At 39.8% G+C, this 22,528-nt stretch overlaps 1 protein-coding gene across 2 annotated transcripts in view; it reads left to right on the top strand.

The window, feature by feature from the left end:
- The window catches only part of WDR33 (WD repeat domain 33), a 56,573-nt gene that overhangs the window by 11,677 nt on the left and 22,368 nt on the right, over window positions 1–22,528 (top strand). For both annotated transcript variants that reach the window (XM_035132473.3, XM_088669671.1), the window contains exons 2-7: window positions 3,369–3,594; window positions 4,697–4,765; window positions 5,302–5,406; window positions 6,153–6,248; window positions 6,697–6,848; window positions 8,538–8,635. In XM_035132473.3, coding sequence (XP_034988364.1) covers window positions 3,391–3,594; window positions 4,697–4,765; window positions 5,302–5,406; window positions 6,153–6,248; window positions 6,697–6,848; window positions 8,538–8,635 — 724 coding nt within the window. In that variant the 5' untranslated portion in view covers window positions 3,369–3,390. The remainder of the gene's footprint in view (window positions 1–3,368; window positions 3,595–4,696; window positions 4,766–5,301; window positions 5,407–6,152; window positions 6,249–6,696; window positions 6,849–8,537; window positions 8,636–22,528) is intronic.

Here is a 22,528-nt window from a genome sequence, read left to right on the forward strand (position 1 = left end):
ATGGCTAGAAAAGCCACTGCTATTGGCCTGTCACCCGCCCAACTCTATTACCTGGCTATGCAGGTGCCCTAAAGACCTTAAAGCAAAGACTTTGGGATAATACACACAGTGACCTGTGGCATCGATCACATGCAGTCTGCAGTTGTTGGCAGTAGGAGTAAAAGATGGGCATGTTTTTAAGTTAACAGCTTACATTAAAAACCTGACTGTACCAAACTACTGAAGGTTATTCACAAAAGCCAGATTAAACGTTTTCCCCTCTGCAGTGCTGGAGGGTAGGATGAGAGGAGTCCTTTACCAGGAAAGACTGTGCTCGTGTGCCCAAAACATATTATGCTGCACTGTGTGAGGTTCAAGCAAGCTAGGGCTGAATTGATTTCACCCTTGCTAGCCCTGATCCCAGGAAAATCGGAGGAGTATTATATCAAGTTCCTATTGGAAGACCGGTCAAATGCTAGAACATTAGCAGTGGTGAAGTTTCTATCGGTGGTTGTAAGAATCAATGATCCCAACTCTTAAGTTTGAACAAAATGTTTTTGAAACCTGAAGGCAGGATGTCCTTATTAGGTATCACTTTGTAACAAATTGATGGGTCTATGGACCGTAATAAAGATTGTTTTTTATATTTATAGGAAGATAGTACTACTGGTACTTAGTGTTCATCATTTATATAAAACTTGTAATTTTATAAAGTACTCTGTAATCTCTATTGACACATTCACAACTGCTCTGAGCAGGACACTTGTTTTTTTTGCTAGAGATTGGAAACTGGAAGCTAATCTTCCATGACCAAGGTGAAGCTTGAACCCAGACAAAGCCTTTGGTATACCCACTGGCTTCTTAATCCATGTTAGCTATATTTTAGCTAAACAAGTAGCCTCTTGCAGGTCTTTTACATGACATTAAAGTTGTTGAAATTCGACTTCTGAATTTTCAAGCAGAAATACAGCAGATGACTAATATGGAAGTTAAGCATTTTAACACTGTTGTATTGCAGCAGATGGTTAAATGGCTTCATACACATAATAACTGCAAAATCATTTCACTCTAGCCTGTTCCTTGAATCTTGTAAATTCTGTAATTATAAGCTGTTTAGAACAAAGATGGGAAATGGTACCTGTACGTACTAAATAACTGGAATCATCATTTTTATAGTTTGCTTGCAAAAGTAGTCTAGTCCCTTTTGTTTGGAAATGGCTTGCCATTGATATTATTGGGGTGACCCAGAAGTTTAGTATTCTTACTTATTTCTTCTTACCAGTTTTATTTGAAACAGACACCTTACATTTGCTCCCTGAAGGTAAAATAAAGGTGGCTGTCACAAAATATTCCAGAGAAATGCAATTTTGATTTTGTTGGTGGTTCTAAAGGGGGTGTCATTGTCCCCATATGGCCTTTCTATATACAGGATGGGCAGCATGGATGCATTCCTGTGCCAGACTATGAGAGAGGGGAAAGTTAAGTGTGTCATGACAACCCTTTACCAGCAGCCGCTTTACTTACTGGGCTGTAAGGGAAGGGGAAGGAGCTGAACTGGTATGTACTGGTCACTGGGTGCAGCCATTACAGGATTCAAGGACTCTGACCATACAGTTGTAGCTGGCTCCTTCCTCCTCAGTCCTCTTCCAGATACAGTATGTCATAGGATCTAATACCAGCGTTTGCTACCTCTCTGTCTTCCAAGAGGCATTATCAGAGTACAAGGACACGTTCCAGCCATGTAACAACGCTTAGATGTGAGATAGGGCCAGAGAGAGAGGACAAAGAGCTGCATTTAGCTCTGAAGCCTGAGGTTTCTCACTACTGGGCTAGATAACACCCTGTATTTTCTTAGGGGAAAGATAAAAGGCCAGACTGATGAAACCATTTTTCATATGTATTTTTATTGATTTAAATTTGTATTCCAATTCTTCACTGAAGTCCTTGAAGTAGCTTATAACATCCACAATTCTGTTAAAAGCCTTACAGTGTAATGAGCATAAAAAAGAATTAATCCAAGAGAAGTGAGTGTGGGTGGAGTAGAAAAGACATTAGAAAACAGAAATATAGAATACCAAGCAAAATGAAAATGTTTTTGTTTAAAAATAAAAAATCCTGCCACATACAGAATATGTTAATTTGGAAGGGAGCTGCAGAAGGGACTGCTCTGAGCTGTTCAGAGGTAGGCGTATAATGGGACCTTTGCCTGCAGCCTCATCCCCTGAGTTCTCTCTTACAGTGCAGCTAGTTCTGCAGTGTGATGGGAAAGGTGACATCATAGCTGAACCCAGGAGCTAGCAGTGATGGTGTATTTGCCTGCCTGCCACCAAAAGAACCATTTTAAATTAGAAAAGATAGCCTTAATTTAGCACTGACAATTGTTTTGTCCATCTCAAAAATCGAAGTAAATACTCGTCTTTGGTTGTAGCTAAATACTTATTTAATATAGTATTACTAACTTGTGCATTGCCACCTACAAGTTAATTACTGCGGTACTTTGCTTCTGTTGTGTGTGAGATCAGTTACTAATACAGTGGTGCCTCACTAGACGAATTTAATTCGTTCCACGGGTCTATTCTTATAACGAAAAATTTGTCTAGCGAATCCCATAGGAATGCATTGATTTTTTTTTAAATTGCCCATAGGAACGCATTAATTGAATTTCAATGCATTCCTATGGGAAACCGCGATTCGCTAGACGAATTTTTCGTAAAATGGATTTGTCTAGCGAGGCAACCTCCACTAGAAAAATCCTTTCTTTAAGCGAAAATTTTGTCTTAAGGGGCATTTGTTAAGCAAGGCACCACTGTAGTTTTAATTTACTCACCAGGGAGTACAAACCTATTCTGGGAAGCCATATCCTGTTTTCAGTATTGTATTGTATATTAGTTGTACAATAGGAGGCCCTATTGATTGTTCCACCACTCTCAGAAGCTGGGGGATAAGAGTGGGAGACGATATTATCTATAGCAACCCCTAAGTTGTGGAACTCCCTGCCTGCCTGGATGTGTCTGGCATCTTCTTTATGTAGCATTTGGCAAATGCTGAAGACACACCTCTTTACCCTGACTTTGGATAGCTGATATGTATATTTTTAGGTCCCGCCTTATTTCTGTGATTGTAAGTTGTTTTAACTGTGTTTAACATTGTGTTTTAATTGTTGTAATGGCTTTAGGGCCTAAGGTGAAGGGTGGATTGATGATGATGATGGATGAAATATTTTTTCATAAGTTTTAATTTCCCTATTAATGATGGGCTAATGTTGCACATGTTAAAAAGCTGCCTTGTTTATGCGAGAAATTCTAGTACTATTCAGATTTCTTATATCTTAGCATTCCTAGTTGAAACCTTCATTTTTAATTGCTTTATTTTGATGTCTTTTGTTTTAGATCCTCCAAAGCAAAAGACACCATGGCTACAGAGATTGGATCACCGCCGCGGTTTTTCCATATGCCAAGGTTTCAACACCAGGCCCCTCGACAACTGTTCTATAAGAGACCTGATTTTGCTCAGCAACAGGCAATGCAGCAGCTCACTTTTGATGGAAAACGTATGAGAAAAGCTGTGAACCGAAAAACTATAGACTATAATCCTTCTGTAATCAAGTATTTGGAGGTATGTTCAGAACCTGTTGTACCTGCAATTGTTACAAAATGTTTTAGTTTAAAAGGCAAAATAAGCAAAAAATTACTGAGCATGAATTTCTAGTTAGTAGAGATTTTGCCAAATATTTTGTGAAAAATAGCTTAAAATGCTGAGAGTAGCTATGGAAAAGGAGGGATTCTGTTCTCAAGTCTGAACCATTTCTCACTATGCACTTAAAAATTTCTCACTATGCACTTAAAAATTTCACACCAAAAATGCCCTAGAAAGAGGGCAAAAATTATACTTATTATCAGCCCTCAGAAGATTAACAGAAACACCAGTTCGTCTTTCATATCAGGTATGTGAAACCTAGGGAAACTGCAACACTTAGAACTCTTGTTTACTTTGCCTGTCAGTGAGAGGTTACTTTCCTGCCCTCACTAATGAATGTTTAAGACTCGAGCACTAAGTTTTAACAGTGTTCTGATCTCTTTAGAGCACAGGTGTCTTAACCTGTGGGCCTTCAAATGTTGCCAGACTACAGCTTCCATCATCCTTGACCATTGACCATGGTGGTTGGCCTTGGGAGTTGGAATCCAACATATATAGTGTGTCACAGATTAGCTACTCCTGCCCCAGAACAGAAGTGGATTTAGGGGAGCATGACCAGTTCGCCCACATTGGGCACCTAGTGAACAGGGCACCACAGGAGGCGCTGCGACAATGACAAACAATAAAACACTAGGGGCGGGGGTGCAAAATTTTGGTGTCTCACAGGGCACCACTGAATTTTTAAAGCCCAAAGTCCGCTATTGCTTTGAGAGTTTCCCATTCTGAGTGCGACGTGGGATTTTGTTTATCTTGTGGCCTGATTTGGTAGCAAATTTGAAGAGGAAGGGATACTTTTTTTTTTACTTTGGGACATTGAGTTCAAGTTCTTGAACTGATTTGCACTGATTTGAAGAAGGAAATTGCCTGTTCCTTCTAGAAAATGAAACACGCTGCTTTCCTTTTCCAAAAATAGCACTACCCTGGAGGCACAGATAGGCAAACATTGTTTCTCATTTGGTACAAGCTAGCTAGCATGTTTTAACCAATAGTATTAATCAAAATGTTTTTTTCATTTTTCCAGAACAGAGTATGGCAAAGAGACCAACGGGATATGCGGGCAATTCAGCCTGACGGAGGGTATTATAATGATGTAAGTAAGCATGTTTATTTATCCCCTGGACAGTAAAACATTTTTCTTCTTCCTGAAAGACTGAAAAATTGATTTAAGCTGTAATTCTCTATTTAAGTGTGGGAGAAGTGAATAACAATATTAATTGTACTATAGAAACTTGATTTTACAAGTGGGTTTGAAAAAAGATGAATTCATTTAGTCACATTCTAGTATGATGAGCCTGCTAAAGCTCTAGACATGGATTCAAAGATCCTATTAAGTGAGCAGAAGGCACTTTTGCTCTGTGTGTATGTGTGAGAAGGGGGGTGCATGTGGTTTTTATGGATGCAGAAGTGCCTTCTGTTCTCATGTTGGGATTTCTGGATCCAAGCCTTATTGTAATATAATTCTGAAGATCAGAATGATGTTAGGTATGCTTTTGTAGTGTCTCCACCAAAATAGAGATTCTTTGGCTTACTCATTCAAGAACATAAGCTTGCAAACAATTTTTAAAAGACTGTTTCCACATATTAAGTACCAAGAATAACTTTTAACATTTTTTTCCTCTCTTTTAGCTGGTCCCTCCTATAGGAATGTTGAACAATCCTATGAATGCTGTAACAACAAAATTTGTTAGGACATCTACCAATAAAGTAAAATGTCCAGTATTTGTTGTTAGGGTACGTATATTGTTACACTCCATGGCACAGTGATAAATTGCTAAGAATATATCATGCCAGTAGTAGCTGTTTTGTGGATTCTTTTAGTTTTGTTTTTGTTTTAATCAGTGGTGTAATTCTGTTGTTTATCTTTTGTTGTCTGTTGCCGTGTACTGCACTGTAGACGGGGTGATTTATAGATACAATAGATACTACTACTAATACTAATAATCAGGGCCGGCCCTACGGCCAGGCTGGGTGGCGCAGGGCGCCCGCCCGCTGCGGAGCTGTGCCTGCCCACCCACCGCGGAGCTGCACCCCCGGCAGCTGTGCTGTGTGCAGTGCCGGCCCGGCCGCGCAGCTCCGGTCACCCGCCCGCCGCGCTGGGAAACGGGGCGGGGCGGGGACGCCGGAAGGACCCGTCGCACCAGGGTGCCAAATATACTAATAATAACTGCTAATAATAATAACTTTTCAGAATGGATATCTTTTTATGGGACACAGTGATAGTGCAAAGTATTTTTGTCAGAAATGCACAGATTATTCATCCAATAGTATTCAAGCACTGGAAGCAGGTTAAGGGGCAACAAATAAATACCAGAATGTGGGATGGAGGGGTGTACAGACAGTGTGTAAGTGAACCCAATACAGGCAGAGCTGCAGAATACAACTCTCCAGACTACATGTTGTCTGTCCTTGTGATAGACTCTGCTATAGTGGCAGGGAAACAATTTGTGTTCTAATACATCTTAATTCTTGTTTTCCAGTGGACTCCAGAAGGGAGGCGCTTAGTTACTGGGGCTTCTAGTGGAGAGTTCACCTTATGGAATGGGCTTACTTTCAACTTTGAAACAATATTACAGGTAAATCACTATCAAAGCTGTCTTGATCAGTACTTCTTTCAGTAATCTGCTTTCTTGCCACTGTAAACAGATGGAGAGTCAGCACTATTTTGAGCTTTATGCTTCTTGCCTTTGGCTATTGAGATTTTGATTGATTGATTAATTTAAATCTTAGCATTTTTGTCATTCTCTGATATGAAAGACATTTCCATTCCATTAGTGATTTTTAAAAATCAAATTTGTAGACAAAATACTGACTCATTACTAAGTAATACTTACTATAACGCTGCTGAAGCTTTGATAACAGCCCTCACAAAATGAATGTATGGATCTATATATAAGGCATTGTCTTCATTCTTATATCTACCTAAATTGAAATTGGAAAAAATCATATTAAAAGAAAAGTGATGGTGCATGATATCATTTGAGTATGCTCACTAGAGGTCTTCCTTTATTTTTTACTTTGTAGGCTCATGACAGTCCAGTGAGAGCTATGACTTGGTCACATAATGACATGTGGATGTTGACAGCCGACCATGGGGGATATGTGAAATATTGGCAGTCCAACATGAACAACGTCAAGATGTTCCAGGCACATAAGGAGGCGATTAGAGAGGCCAGGTTTATACACAATATACCATTTTCTGTAGTTCCTATTTCCATGATTAGACTGTTCTCTAAGTGTATTCTGGGTGCAGATATGCATGGGTATTGTCAGATTCTGGGAAATGTTTTGCACCACATAAACGTATTTTCTTTTGTTTCCACAATTTCACTGATTTGCTGGCATATCTCTGAAATAGTGTTGTCCCGGTATCTGCCTCTGCAATATGTTAGAGATGTATTTGTCTGCTGCATTTTGCACTGGTATTGGTTTCTTTTTATATATGATCACAATGTGTATCAGTTACTCTCTTTTTCTATGCTCACTGTGTACGATGACAATTTCATTCCAAATAAAGAATTCAGTATTTAATAATATAATTGAATAAAATATAATCCAGAAATAAAGCAGCTGCATAGTTCTCACAACATAAAAGAACTAAATAAAGTGAAGAACTGCTTGGCTTGGTGAGTCCAAGATTTACAGTAGCGTTAGGACCCACACCAATTTCCATATCCAGGTCATGATTAATATTGAATGGGTTATTCAAGTTTGGAATCTAAAGCTGACAAGGCAACTTTAGGACATCTACCTGGTTCAGTGTCAAGTGTTCCAATTGTGCAAATGTATGTTTAATATAACAAGTGAACTGAGATTTCCTTGCTGAGATGCATGTGAAGAATGCTTACACTCTTTAGCAAATGATGCAAGTGGAAGAAATCTTATTCATTAAGTGTGTGTCTGAAGAGGAGCTGAAGAAGAAACTAGACCTACCTAAAAGGTTTTGGTGCTGTCCATTGGAGAAGAAGATTCATTACCACAGAAGCACTTTCTGCTGAATTTATCATTTTTCCTTTTGATTCAGGATTTTCTGGCAAAGTTTAACAAGATGTGACTTACATAGGTGTGTGCTATTGTATCTGTGAAGTGGATTTCTCCAGACAATAAGTTTATCTCACATATAAAACGTTCCAGAAATTTCAGGGGGAACGACTGTTTGAATAATCTCAACAGCTTTCCTTGATTCTTCACTGCATCACAAAGGATGTGGCTCTCCATCTGTAACTGATGATGGTCCAACCAAATGCCTAACATAGCTCAATAAGAAACTGATGCCCAGCTCTCCACAATTTACAACCGGCTTTTCAAGTTCTGAAGCATATTCTATGACTAATGTTTCACTGGAGTGACAAATCTCTTCTCAGTAACTTTTTCTGCATATATAGGCCATATGATATGTTTTTATTCTTATTTTTAGTAAGCAAGTACTTTTAGCTGCCTTCCCCACCCCCTTGTATTTTGAAATGTTACCTATGGATGAAGAAATAAGCTTAGTATTAACTCTCCTATTTCCATCCTTTCAAAAGCATGGAATGCCTGCTTTTGTCAGTTTCACGTTTTATACAGATCATGCAGAGAATTGCAAATCTATTCAACTGTGGGTGGAACAGTGCAAAGTGTAAGTTCCCCTTTGGTTGGGGAACAAAATGCAGGAAAAAGTGCTTTTGCTGCATCAAAAGTACAGAGCTGAGCTCTCAGTTACGGACTCAATTATGTCAACGGATTGAAGTATATTTTTCCAGGCACAATATGTTCCAATTTCTCCATCAGTATATTAACACTTTAGCTAAATTTTGCCCTGTCTGAGAAGTTTAGATATGTTAAATGCTGACCTCTTTCCCCTGCTGTGTGTCTTCATGTAACAGTTTCTCACCCACGGATAATAAATTTGCTACATGCTCTGATGACGGCACTGTTAGAATCTGGGACTTTCTACGTTGCCATGAGGAGAGAATTCTTCGAGGTATGTGTACAAGAAAGTACTGATTGAGATATATGAATAGAGGGAAAATATTTGTAGTTGCCTACATGAGGACTATACAAAAACCTCCAATTCCGGCACCCCATCCTTGATAATTCAATCAGTTGTATCACAAGGTTTACAAACCTATTGGTTACCATTTATGATCTCTTTAAATTGCTTTAACATTGGAGCATTGTGTACTATGATTATTCCCTACTCCTAGGACTGTTGAAACATCTGTGTAGGGAAGCAAGCTGAATGCCCAGTTTCATGTGCCCATTTCTGTATATAACAGCTGTAATGAGTTATACCATAAACACTTTCACAGGAAGAAGGGGTATTTCCCCTCAAAAACGTAACTTGTTGATGCTATCCATTTTCATGTGCCTGTATCAGTCTATGCCACCTTATGGAAAGTACAGCTTTTCATCAAGTAAATGCCATATAAGCACAGCATCCTTGGAATCCCCTGACTTCCCATGTGATGTGGACACTACAAAGTTTTAGGGAATAAATTACTGTTTCTAATTAATAGCATAAAGTTAGGTAAAATACATCTTTTACTGAGAAGAAATAAAGTTGTCAACATATTCATAGACATATTTATTTGACAAGATTTATATACGGCTTAATTGATTAAAAAAACCTCTTAAGTGGTTTATATTATAAGGATCTGAAATACAGCCATACCTCTGGATACGAATGCTGCGGGTTGCATACAACACGGGTTACGAATGCGCCAAACCCGGAAGGGGTTACTTCCAGGTTCAGTGGTTCGCGCATGTGCAGAAGCGCCGAATTGTGACCCGCGCTTGCGCAGACGCAGGTTGCGTACTGCTCATGTTGCACATGGGGCTCCGGAACGGATCCCGTTCGCAACCAGAGGTACCACTGTATATACTAGACAGCGAGGAGCAGGGATTGTAGCAACACTGCTTTCATTTTCATTGTATCACATGGTATTTTAGTATTCATTCATTTTTTAGGGAAGTTTACCTAGTAATTTTTTTTGCTTTGTAGCCTGGCTTGATGTCATACAGAAAATAAATAGCAAACATTCAGAGACTATTACACTTTAGGAAGTAAAGGATTTGTGGTTTGGTTTTGTGTTTGACTCTTGATGCATTATTACCTAATAGTTTATCTCTGAAGAAATCCTGAACTCTAAACTTTTAATTTAGGCTTCAATAAGGTTCTCCTGTATTGCTTTATGAAATAGAAATCATTCATGAGAAACATTTCTTCAGAATTATATCTAAAACAGCCCCCCCTCCAGTTTCTTAAGTTTTCATAATTGTCAGATAATATACACACACAGGATACAATCCAGACATTGAGCTCTGTCTCCCTTTTTGTAGGCCATGCATATACTACCTGCATTTGAAATACAAAAGTGGAAGCAAAAAAAATAAACATGCTAAATTTGTTCAGTGACAATGCTGCCAAACAGTACTTCTGTTCTTAAAAACTTTGCATTTGTACTTAGAGCCTGATACTGGGTTCATTCTGCTACAAAATAACTTGTAAAAATGATACCTTACAATCTAATTTTATGAATGTTTACACAGAAGTAAGTTCAGCTCAATTCTGTAAGACTTACATAAATGTGTATACATTTGAGGCTTGAAAGATGCAACTTCATCTTATTCCCCCAGCCATTAGCAACCTCCTGGAGCCTATCCTGCAACCATTTCCAAGCAGATTTGGGGAGAGGGTGCTGGGGGTGCAGAGGGAAGGGGAAGGCTGGAAAGCCCTGTTCCATGAACAGAACAGAAATTACAGTCATACCTTGGGTTGAGTACTTTCGAGTTAAGTACTCGACGGACCCGGAAGTGTTTACTTCCAGGTTCCGCCGCGCGCGCATGCACAGAAGCGCTGTATCGGCGCTTCGCACATGCGCTCTATTGCCACTCTGGATACGTACCTTTCAGGATGCAAATGGCACTCCTGAATGGATCAGGTACGTATCCAGAGGTACCACTGTAGAATCTAAACTGTTAGGATTTGGCATATAGCTTTATTCTCCCCCCTCCTTTATACATTAAACATAAAGATCCATTTAAATTGGGGGTTAGGCCCAGTTTTGGCACGTAACTGCTTTGGTGGCCCTGTATGATGACCTCTATCTGAGTTAGGGGTGGGTGAAGGTGATGCTTGGGTAGTTCCAGAAGGTGATGCTTGGGTAGTTCTTTTCAGCCCCATGGAGCCTTCAGTGTGGATTTCTCACGGTTCAATTTTATCCCCTGTGCTGTATATGAAACCACTGAGTGGGGTTATCCGGAGTTTTGGAGTATGTTGTCAGCAACATGCTGATGACACCCAGTTCTACTTCTCCTTTACATCTGCCGGTATGGCAGTTGTCTTGCCTCAGTAATGGACTGGATGAGAGCCAACAACCTGAAGCTGAATCTAGATAAGACTGAGGCACTGTTGGGGGGGGGTCCCTAGACTGGATGGATGGGAAATTGCCTGCTCTTGATGTGGTTACACTTCCTCTGAAGGAGCAGTATGCAGCTTGGGGGTACTTCTGGATCCTTTGCTGTCACTTGAGTCTCAAGTGGCCTTGGTAGTGCGGAGTGCCTTCCACCATCTTGGGCTAGTGCCCCAGCTGCGCCCCTGTCTGGACAGGGATAGCCTAACTACTGTTGTTGATGCTCTGGTAACCTTTAGGTTAGATTACTGCAATGCATTATACACAGGGCTGCCTCTGTAGACAGTTCAGAAACTTCAGCTGGTGAACAGTTCGGCAACCAGGCTGCTCACCAGGGGGAGACGGTTTGAGCATATTACACTGATCCTGGCCCAGCTGCCAATTAGTTTCCAGGCCCAGTTCAAGTGCTGGGTTTGACGTATAAAGCCTGAAATGGCTTGGGACTGCAGTACCTCTCTCCATATGAACCTACCTGGACCATGCGATAATCATGTGAGGCCCTATTTCATGAGCCTCCTGCACAGGAGGTCTGGAGGGTGGCAACACAAGGATGGGCTTTTTCTGCAGTGGCTCCCCATTTGTGGAATGCTTTCCTCAGGGCAGGGTTTGCCTGACACCTTCATTATACACCTTTAGGTACCAGGTGAAAACATTCTATTTCAACCAGGCCTTTGGCTGACTATTGTCCTATTTTAAATGTGTAGGGGGTGGGGGGAGCAGGGGTTATTGGTTAATTTTGTTCTTGTTCTTTTAATTATGTGTTTTTATCTTGTATTTTTATGCTGTGAACCACCCTGAGATCTACAGATGAAGGGTGGTACAGTCGTACCTCGGGTTACGACCACCTCGGTTTGCGAACAGTTCGGGTTACGAACTGCGCAAACCCGGAAGTGTTTTCGCCGCGCGCGCGCGTGCATAAGCCGCGCGCGCGCAATCGCGCGCTTTGCGCATGCGCAAAATGGCGGCGCCCATCGCGCTCGGTTTGCGAACTATTCGGGTTACGAACTGCGATCCGGAACGGATCGCGTTCGTAACCCGAGGTATTACTGTATACATAATAATAATAATAATAATAATAATAATAATAATGGCAGTTGATGCAAACTTCCATCAAATCGTGTTAGACTATAGTCTGTGACCCTTTCGGTGTTGGATTCCCAACTCCCAACTTCAATCCCATTCAGCATCAGCAGACAGAGATGATGGGACTTGGAGTCCAACAACATACATGGGGGAGGCACAAAGGTTCTCCATAGTTAGCTACACATAAAATGTTTTTGTTTAAGGAAGCTTACTTGGGTCATAAATAGAAAAACTTGTGTTTATTAGAGCCTTCTTCATATATGTATGTAATTCCTGATAAAAAATTTTTTTAATCCTCCTTCCTACTTGTGAGTAGAAAAGATTGACCTTGGTACAGGTCTTCCTCCATGCTTTGGTATATAAAACCTTTAAATCTGGGGTTTCCAACCTTTTTGGGCTCAGGAACATTTGGAAATATAAGGAACTGTTGTGTGCGCCACAGAATACCTGTTTTATAGAAGAAAAACTGACAATGCTCAGAACCCTGCAAAGCCGCCAAACCACACACACACCCCAAACAACTAAGACACAGACAGAAAGTCAGACAGTATCCCCCCAAACAGACAAACCCTCAAACAAAAAGCCTTCCATCACTATCTTTTGAAAATAAAAAATCAGGAGGGGCAGGGGAGTTTGGCAGGTCCCGTAGGGTGTGTCTGAGAGTGAGAGCACACACTGTGTTGTGGACTCCAGCATTAAAAATGGTTCAGAACGTTGATAGGAAAACTTAAATAGGTACCTTTAATCAACTTCTTCCACCAGCCCCCAAGGCACTGAAAGATGGCATAGTTTTATTTATGCAGGTGTTAAAAGTCAGCTCTCCCTACTTGTTGCTGTCCAGTGGTCCAGAACATTGGACCACCTTCTTCACTGTCTGGCAAACAAGTAGAAGGAGAATTCACAGGTAAGCAAATTATGTTTTTAATGAACTATAGATTAAAACTTGTATAGTGAAATCATAAGCATCTTTGTTCAGAAGTAAGTTTGTTTGGGATTGCAGCCTTAGCATAGATGTTAACACCCAAACAATCCTACATAGCACAGCTCTACCTGCTTATATTTGTGTGGACTAAATGACTAGCAGGGATGTTGTACTATGATAGACCCAGTCTCCAGAAATCCATCATACTCAACTAGCTTATAACTCATAAAATCCCTTACTGTGCTAGTCTGTTTTTATATTAAACTATAAATACTGATTTGGGTACTCCATATGAATCTGTCAACAAACATGATGTTTGATACACCAATAATCTTAGATCACACAACTTTGGTGATACCACACATCATAGATCAAAGAGTTTCTCCTAATCTTCCATGAGATTCCCAACATCTCATTCAAATACACTCTTGAAAATCTGCTTTGCTGAAGTATTGCAATTTAGAACTAAAGTAGGATATACTGTGGAAGATAAGGCTCAGAGATCTGGGCTGTTACAATAAAACTTAAAGTTTTTCATTTAGGACCAGACAGAAAGCCTCTTTAAGGATAATATGTGTTTATGAAACTGAAGCTTCAAACTAAGCCATCTGTAGTATTATTTGTATTTCGTGATGGGTTTTTTAAAATTACCTTTCTGAAAATTGCCTTGTCTGAGCCTCAGCTTTCCCTCTTGATTATTTTTATAAGTAAACTATCAGGTAAAAAGAATTTTGTCCCTACTTCGGTTTGGCAGATTATTTGTGTAACAAATCATATTTTTTTGCTTGCCTATTTCCAAGAGTTCATTATGGGGAGTTAGTAAATGCATTGCTACTGATTTAAGGCAATGGATTTCAAGTTGGGCCAAGGAAACCTGTTTTCTCAGAAATCTGTTGAGTTCCTCAGACATTATCAGCCAGGTCCTTTGAAAGATGTAATGTCCACTACTTGCCACTTACCATTGTCATTTTATACAAGGCGATGGTGAGACCCAGTAGACTTGACCAACATGCCTCATGTATGCTCTAAAACACTTTCAAAAATCCTCTACAATGCACAGTGGTTCCTTGGCACAAAAGGTAATGTGGATTATTGAGCCTGTTAAACTTGGGTCTCTTCATCTGGAGTATGAAATATATTCCATACATCTAAATAAGCTGGATTTGGCATGACTTGATGGGCATTAGTTTGGGCTCAGATTTGTCATTGTATGAATCCATTTAACTAGGTACTGCTCTCCAGGTCAGAAACAGAATGTGTCAATATAGACAACTGATAGCAAATTTGATCACAACAGTCAAATACTGCTAGGAGAAATTTGGGTTGTTGCTGGTTGGGCATCGAATCTTCCTTTTAGGCTGGAAGGTGTCATACTGTATATCCTGTAGTCTAAACCACTGAGCCTCTTGGGCTTGCTGATCAGAAGGTTGGCAGTTTGAATCCGTGTGGCAGGTGAGCTCATTGCTCCGTTCCAGCTTCTACCAACCTAGCAGTTGGAAAGCATACCTGTATGAGTAGATAAATAGGTACAAGAAGGTAAATGGTGTTTCCGTGCACTCTGGTTTATGTCACGGTGTTCCGTTGTACCAGAAGCAGTTTAGTCATGCTGGCCACATGACCCAGAAAGCTGTTTGTGGGCAAACACTGGCTCCCTCGGTCTGAAGTGAGATGAGCACCGCAACCCCATAGTCATCTTTGACTGGACTTAACCATCCAGGGGTCCTTGTCCTTGTCCTTTACCTTTACCTTACCCTTAAGTCAGAGGTTTTCTGGCTGTTTCCAGAAATCATATCCTCATTAATTCCTCTGATAATGGATGGATTCATTCCTTTTTGGATAATGTTTTGAAACAAGCAACTGTCTTAGATCTACATGTCATGGAGTTCTTTGCCTTTTCTCCAAATACCAGTAAGTGTTCGGAGATTAGCATGATAAAGAGATACAGCTTGTAGCCATGGTCAGCTGTTTACATTTCAAATTTGGAAGGACAACTTATCCTTTTTAGCTTACTTTATACCATTCATGATGTGACTCTTGGATCTGGGTATTTTTATTTATTTATTTATACATACCCCTCCCATCTGGCTGGGTTTCCCCCACCACTCTGGGCGGCTTCCAACAAAGATTAAAATACATTAAAATATCACAGATTAAAAACTTCCCTAAACAGGGTAGTACTTGCAGGGCCACAGGTTGTCCACCCTTACTCTTGAGGTAATTCTTACATCTGGTAGGGAGATCCCAGACTATATACAACCTCTTCAAGACATCCGTAGAGGAGTTATGCCTTTTCATCTAATCACTGAGGCTTACAAGCTGGGGTACTTCCAACTGCATCATTTCTACCTGGAGCTCCAAGATTGCAGTAATGACAAGGGACATGTATGCCTTTCTCAGAAAGGACCATGCTCTCCCCCCCCCAAACACCCCAGTTGGACTTGCCTATTGACATTCATATTTCATAGTCTTGACCTTGCAGTCCTGGTTACCCTTGTTGAGTTTGCAGGTGCTGAACATGCATTGCTTCTCCAGGGCCTGCAGTTTCCTTTAGCATCCCAGAAACATTTCAACATGCTGTTTTTAACCAGTAAAACACAACAATAAGTGTTCATATCATGGACATTACTTCTTTCTATGACTCTGACCTGTATTATCTACTGGGATCAAGTGCTTGGCAGTAAGCCTAAGTGGAATTGGTCCTTATGTTACAGAAAGAGAAAAAATGGCTGTTTAGGTGATTTGGGAAGATATGCAAATTCCAAATGAAAGTACTGTTCATTAATTTCCCCCAGGATAGATTAAATTTCCCTTTCTCATGTTATCCTAGAACTGTAAAAATCAGACATGCAGGGTCACTGAAACGTATGATTGTCTAGATGCAGCTCCATTTTCATGAATTTTCCTCAAAGTAAATCCATGAGTAGAGGCATATAGAGAGGTATTATTGGCTTTAGATTTCCTGACAGTCTAAACCTGTGGATACAAAAGCATTTTTGTTTAAGAAGACAGTAAAATAATAGATACACAGGATTAGCTGAATAATTTGGTTGACTGTTTCATTGGATGAACATTTAAATATTTGGATTTTTTTTTTCATTTCCCTGAGCATTATAACTTAAGAAATCTAAATCTCAAACATTTAAAAGAGCTGCAATTCATTATTGTTCTTGTATTTTCAAACTCATAAGGCTGCTGTTGTTGGTAAAGCTGCTGACATAAGAGTAATACATCTTGATACAAATGTGTCTTTCAAGTTCAATTATATATATTATTTACATTTATAAACTGCTACTGCTGCTACTAACTTTGTAAACCACCTTGAGGTTTTTTCTTCAATCAAGGGGAATATGAATTTTGTGAAATAAATAACTGCTATTCTGCTGCTAACTACTACTACTACCAAGTACTTTTTGAGCTGAAAGTCTCAGACACTTGATGCTTGTTTCTTGCACAAGTATTGACTTATCCATATGATGGATGACAAGTTAGCACAACAACTGCAGTTACTTATATGGCTGGCAAACCAGTGTTTAGAGTTGGACTTGACTTGCCACACCTTGAATGTTTTGATTAAGAAATCTACTTCTAGAGGTTCAAAACACATGGCAGGATTCACCTATTGCTCCCTGCCAGTGGAAGCAATACTCTCTGCATGCACCCCTAAATTGGCTCAATGTGAGGGGTCAGAAGAACACCCAGAGCAGTTTATGAGGAAATTGTGCCATCTGGCAACCTGCAATGTTTGCATAGACAGGGTGTTTGTTTTAGCACAATGTTGAATGCCACCCATAATCCTGAGTTTCATTTCTATGAGAAATAAAAACTGACTTTAGAATGGCCATGGTTAATGGGACAGGTTTATGGAGCTCTAGTATCCTTTTCTCACCTGTGTAAACAGGGTGATTGATAGTTCTCTCCCCCTAGATGCAGAGATATTTTACTGTCATAGCTAGGGATCAAGTAGATCAGGGGTGGGGAACCTTTTTGGCCCAGTAGACCAGATCTTTATCCCACCCCCACCCCCATCGAGGGATCACCCACTAGTCAGTCATCTAACATAATTACATCAGGTGATTGACTCTCCTGTCAAAGGGCATCACTTTCCACAGTGCTTCCCAGATGTTCAACTATCAGCTGGTTGTCAGGTGCTGGGGGGGGGGGGGCTGAAAAGGCCACACAGGCGAAATTGAGAGGTCTTGCAGGCCAGCGGGTGCCTACCCCTGAAGTAGATGAAGGGAATTTTTTACATATGATTCTATTCATGTAAAGTTAAGTTATAAATGATCAAGTGGGCACAGTATTGTAGGAAATCATATCTATCTATGTATACTTGAGGGACACTTTGGACTAAGGTACATAGGTTCTCCTTAAAGATGATAATAAGATGAAACTTTGAAAATAATGCTGTGTGGCCTATAACCTCTGAAGTTATAAGCAAAATAAATAAATAGTATTTCAGATACATATTGGAAACATCAGAAAGAACATGTGGAAGTGTAATTTGTAAGCAATATAGGGCAGAGTTTATAGGTTTTCTATTTATTTATTTATTTATTTATTCATTTATTTATTTATTACATTTGTATACCACCCTTCATCCGAGTAGTTATGAAATCCCAAATGACCCTGTACTCCTATTATTAAATTATACTAATGACTCAATAAAGAAAGAACAAGGAAATGGAGGTCTCAAGTCACACCTAGTATTACTGAATGAATAGATTAAATTAGGCAATTCACTTTACTGTCTTTTTGGCACATTCTTCTGAAGTCCAAGGAACCAGGACAAAGGTGAAATGATTCTGTAACAAACTGGATCCTGTTTCTCAAGTATTGTTAAAACTTTCTTCTCCCAAAGATACAATACAGCTTTGAAATGTTCTGAATTTTAAAGAACCAATTTTGTTTTCATTTATCAGTCCCATATTGTTACTCAAATTAATTCATAAGCACTGTATTTAATGAATTTTCCCATTTTTTCCTTTATTAAAAATCCACTTTACAAAAAAAAAAAACCCAAACTAAAAACACCCTGAGTAATAGTCTCTCCCTTTTATACATGTTCCAGAATGCAGACATCTATTCAATCTAAGGAGAGAATGAAATTTCTGCCAAACTTATCTTCTAGCTTATCATGAAACAGCTGCATTATGGGGGGGGCGGAGCTCAAAGTGTAGTAGACTCCAGCAGATAAAGTTTTATCAGACCTTTCGGTGTTCAGTTTTCTTCTCTTCTGCTAGTATCTGTACCCTGTTTTCTGATGCTTTGTCTGTCTACCTAGTCCTCAGTTTTAGGACACTTTCCATCGTCATTGAGTTATACAGGAGTGTCAAGGTGGCTATTGCTTCTTATTCTGCAAGCTCTACTTAGCCACTGGCTGAGGTACAGTGATGTCTTGGAATATTCACAAACATAATTTCTCAAGGAAAGATGGCAAAACAGAAGTCAAAGGAGCAGAAATTGGAAAGTACTAGAGAAAAATAAATTAACCATCTTTCCAATATGTCCAGTATTTATATCACAGAATACAAAGTATTATACCTTATCGCTGTCCACTAAATGCCAGTTTTTGGAAGATGTAGATTCAGGCTTTGGGGGAAAGAATGACGGTTGAGGAACAGCCATAGGGAATGCCTCTTTATGTGCCTTTGCATACATGATTCTTGGATTCTTAAAGTTTATGACAGAACATGGGTGTACAGTCAGTCTCATGGATATGCTTAGTCCAGACCCTTTAGAATTTTCTATGCACAGCCAGTCCAGACACTAGAGCACTGGTTCTGACAATTCATCCCTTTAGAAGGTAGTCCTCCAAACTCACACAAAATGCACTAAAGGAGCTTAACCTTGAAGTTATGAAGACGTGAATAAAGATTTCTAGGTTTACATCTGTGCAAAAATACCAGTTTTTCTCAGCAATTAGACTGACAGAAAACACCCTTGTCTCTTGTGCTATCTATGTTCTGTGAACCTGAATGATCAAATGGAGCCAAAAAACAAATGAAAAGGGGAGGTGGGAAAGCTGGATCTCATGAGCATCCTAATGACATCCAGTGCTATGCTTCTAAATTATTTTATTTGGAAATATCAAATGCGTACTGAGCAGGAATGGCAGCTAGAGTAATTACTCATCAGCACTCTCCACTTCCTGCTAAGAAGAAGCCAAATATATTGTTTTTCTATTGTGATTTCTGTGAGTTATCACCCCTTAAAAGAGCAATTTGCTTGAAATGCATTGGGAATTAGATTTGTTCCAGTAAACCTCTGTATACTTATAGGGGTCCATAGCTATTCGCCAAGTGTAGCAATGCTTCTGTTTTGCTCTCATCCTACATATTCATATAGCTGCATGAGTGCAGGCAGAATTTAACTGCATTTAAATTCTGATTTTTTTTCAGGTGACTTCCCACATGATGGCTGTAGCATATGGTTAAATAAATGAGAATAGTGATCTAGTTAAACAACATTTACAAATTTCAACTATATGGTTCACAACATTTAGTGATTTTTTAACTTGCAGTAAATGCCAAGTGTGTATGAATAGTACTCTGTTTGGATCCCCCACCCACCCACCCAGTGGTAGTTATAATGACCACAAAGGACTGCCATCTCATTAAAGAAATCTTAATTGATTTAAATTTAAATTTAAATATGAGTAAACAGTCATTCTGAAGAAAAATCCTGCTTCCTATGTTCTAGATACCGTCTGTATATTCACAGTATGGGAAGGAAGAGAGAATACCTCTTTTAAGACGGTCCTTGATATCCATGTTTTTGTACATCCTTGTGTGAAAAAGAAATCTTTGGGTGCTCCAGATTATTTGATTAACCAACTGGTTGGAAAAAAACACTGCACTCTTAGATATTTGGCATACCAGGGCCAATAAAATTTATGTGGAGAAAAATTATATTTTAAACATCAACATAAAAATCAAAGCTGCCCCTAGAAATACAGGAAGCAGTCTTATACCAGGTTATGTTATTTGTCCAATAAGTCCAATATTATATACACTGGCTGGCCATGGCTCTGTATGGTCTCAAGAAGAAGTCTCCCATCAGCTGCTACCTGATCCTTCTTGCTAGAGATACGGTAGCAGGAGTTGAACCTGAAACTTTCAGCCTGCAAAGCTGGATGGTGTGTATCGACACACCATACATTTAAAGCACGTAACTGCCTCAAAACGATCCTGGGAACTGCAGTATGTTAAGGGAGCTGGATATTGTAGCTCTTTAAGTGGGAGCTACAGTTCCCAGGATTCTTTGAGGGAAGCCATGTGCTGTAAACATAGAGTATCTACCCAGCCATAGTATATACAGTGGTACCTTGGGTTACAAACGCTTCAGGTTACAAAAGCTTCAAGTTACAAACTCCGCTAACCCAGAAATAGTACCTCGGGTTAAGAACTTTGCTTCAGGATGAGAACAGAAATTGTGCTCTAGCGGCGCGGCAACAGCAGAAGGCCCCATTAGCTAAAGCGGTGCTTCAGGTTAAGAACAGTTTCAGGTTAAGAACGGACCTCCGGAACGAATTAAGTTCTTAACCAGAGGTACCACTGTAATTTTTCTTTCGTTTGTCACCATCCAGTGACCCAGAACGCTGAGGGTGCTACCCAGTTACAGACATTGTTACCTGTGAAACACTCACCCTTTTTTATTTCTCTTGCCCCCCCTTCCCAGTCTCTGCTGGTTTATTGGGGGATATTATTAAATAATTATTAAATATAATTAAAGAAGCATGGATTCGGGAAAACAGACTAAACACTGAGGAATGCAGTTAGCCCTGAATTCTGGTGATGAGTAATACATTTTTCTTTTTCCAAGTGCTTCTGTTGAATCTTTAGAATTTCAGAGGAAAGTTGAGCCAAACTGTTCCCACTCAGTTACTAGGTTTCTGGAGCATAGGATATCCAGAGGTATTTTTGGAGGGGGGTACCTCAGAATGAAAGAATATTTTCAGGTTTGACTTTTTTGGCTTATGATGACAACACACTGCTAGACATTATAATGGAAACCCCTGAATTCTAGTCATTCTGCTAGGACATTTTCACATACTTACAAGTATTTTGTCATAGGGGAACTTTTTGCTATCCACCAAGATCAAAACAACAAACCAAGGTAACATGAGGGTGAGAGCAAGTTTTCAAGTCTGCTCTGTTTCACTACTTTATTTTTTATTTCAATATTTTCCTTTCTACTCTGCTTTGCAGCCAATATTAGCTTACAATCATTCAAATCTATCCCAAGGGTACTATGTCTCTTCGGGTTATTGGCAGTTGATAGGTATCAGGCTCATCTTTCAAGATGGGAGAGGGTAGAAGGAGCTACAGGTAGATTCAGGGGCTGGCTGATGATAAAAAGACAATAATAGCCCACAGAAGCAATCCTTCCATTCATCTGCAGTGCTTTTACATATAAATATTTGTTTATTTTTATTTATTTATTTATCTATCTCGATGTATCCTGTTTCCATGCTTAGGCTATTCTAGAGCTTAGTCAAAAGGGCGACAGCTATTTTCACACCCTCAGAATCCCCTTCCCTTCTTGGTCATTTAGAGGGGTCAAGAAGGGACAAAAAAAAACCATGAGAGAAATCAGGAATACTGACACACTCACTGCATAGCTAGTCAGGTTTAGTAAAATGGCCATGCCATTTTGGATAAAAAGTGACCTCCCATTGGCCTCATTATAAATTATGGGGAGTGGGGGAGAGGAAACACGTTAGTATGTTGTCTGGTCAAGTGATGCTCCATGTCTTGCCACATTACACTGCAGTGGTTTCATTGCATACTAGCACAGCCCAACAATACAATAGTGTCACTCAAGGCTATGCCTTGATAGTGGCATAGTCTACATTTTCCCTCTTGCTCTATTCATAGTGCAAGGGCTTTGTTTGCCATTAGTGACATTACCGTGTAGCCATATTTGATTGATTTTTGTGACATCACATTCACTATGTGGTCCCTGATTGGTTGGGATCCTATAGCTCCTGAGCCTCTGGGGTCTTCCAGAGTGTAGTGGAGCGCCTCTCCTCTAACCCTGGTGGACTGCGACTGCCCTTGGGTACACACACTACAGTGATGAAGCACTTTGTCCAGGTAGGGTCTGTGGCTCTGGTCCCAGGGTCCAGCTCCACTGATGGTTGGGGCAACAGTCACAGGTTTTGTTCCCTTGATACCTCTGCAGTTATTCAGAAAAAAACCCAGTGAAAATGGAACTGAAGCAGCTTGAGTTTGGGATGCAAACAGGTGCCGAGAAGTAAAAGACCAAAATATGAGAAGTGGGGATTGGAAATCACTTTACCCCTAAAAAATCACACTTTTTATTTCGTAAATTTTGGGAGTGAAAATTCTACGTGGCTCCAATTTCTTTTGACGTTATGGTGTGCACGCACTAGCACAGTAAGATGCTGGGGATGTTTAGGGTACAAATTTTTTCAGAATTGATGGAAATTTGCCAC

Source organism: Zootoca vivipara, chromosome 5, assembly GCF_965207765.1.
Source record: "Zootoca vivipara chromosome 5, rZooViv2.hap1.1, whole genome shotgun sequence".
NCBI lineage: Eukaryota > Metazoa > Chordata > Lepidosauria > Squamata > Lacertidae > Zootoca > Zootoca vivipara.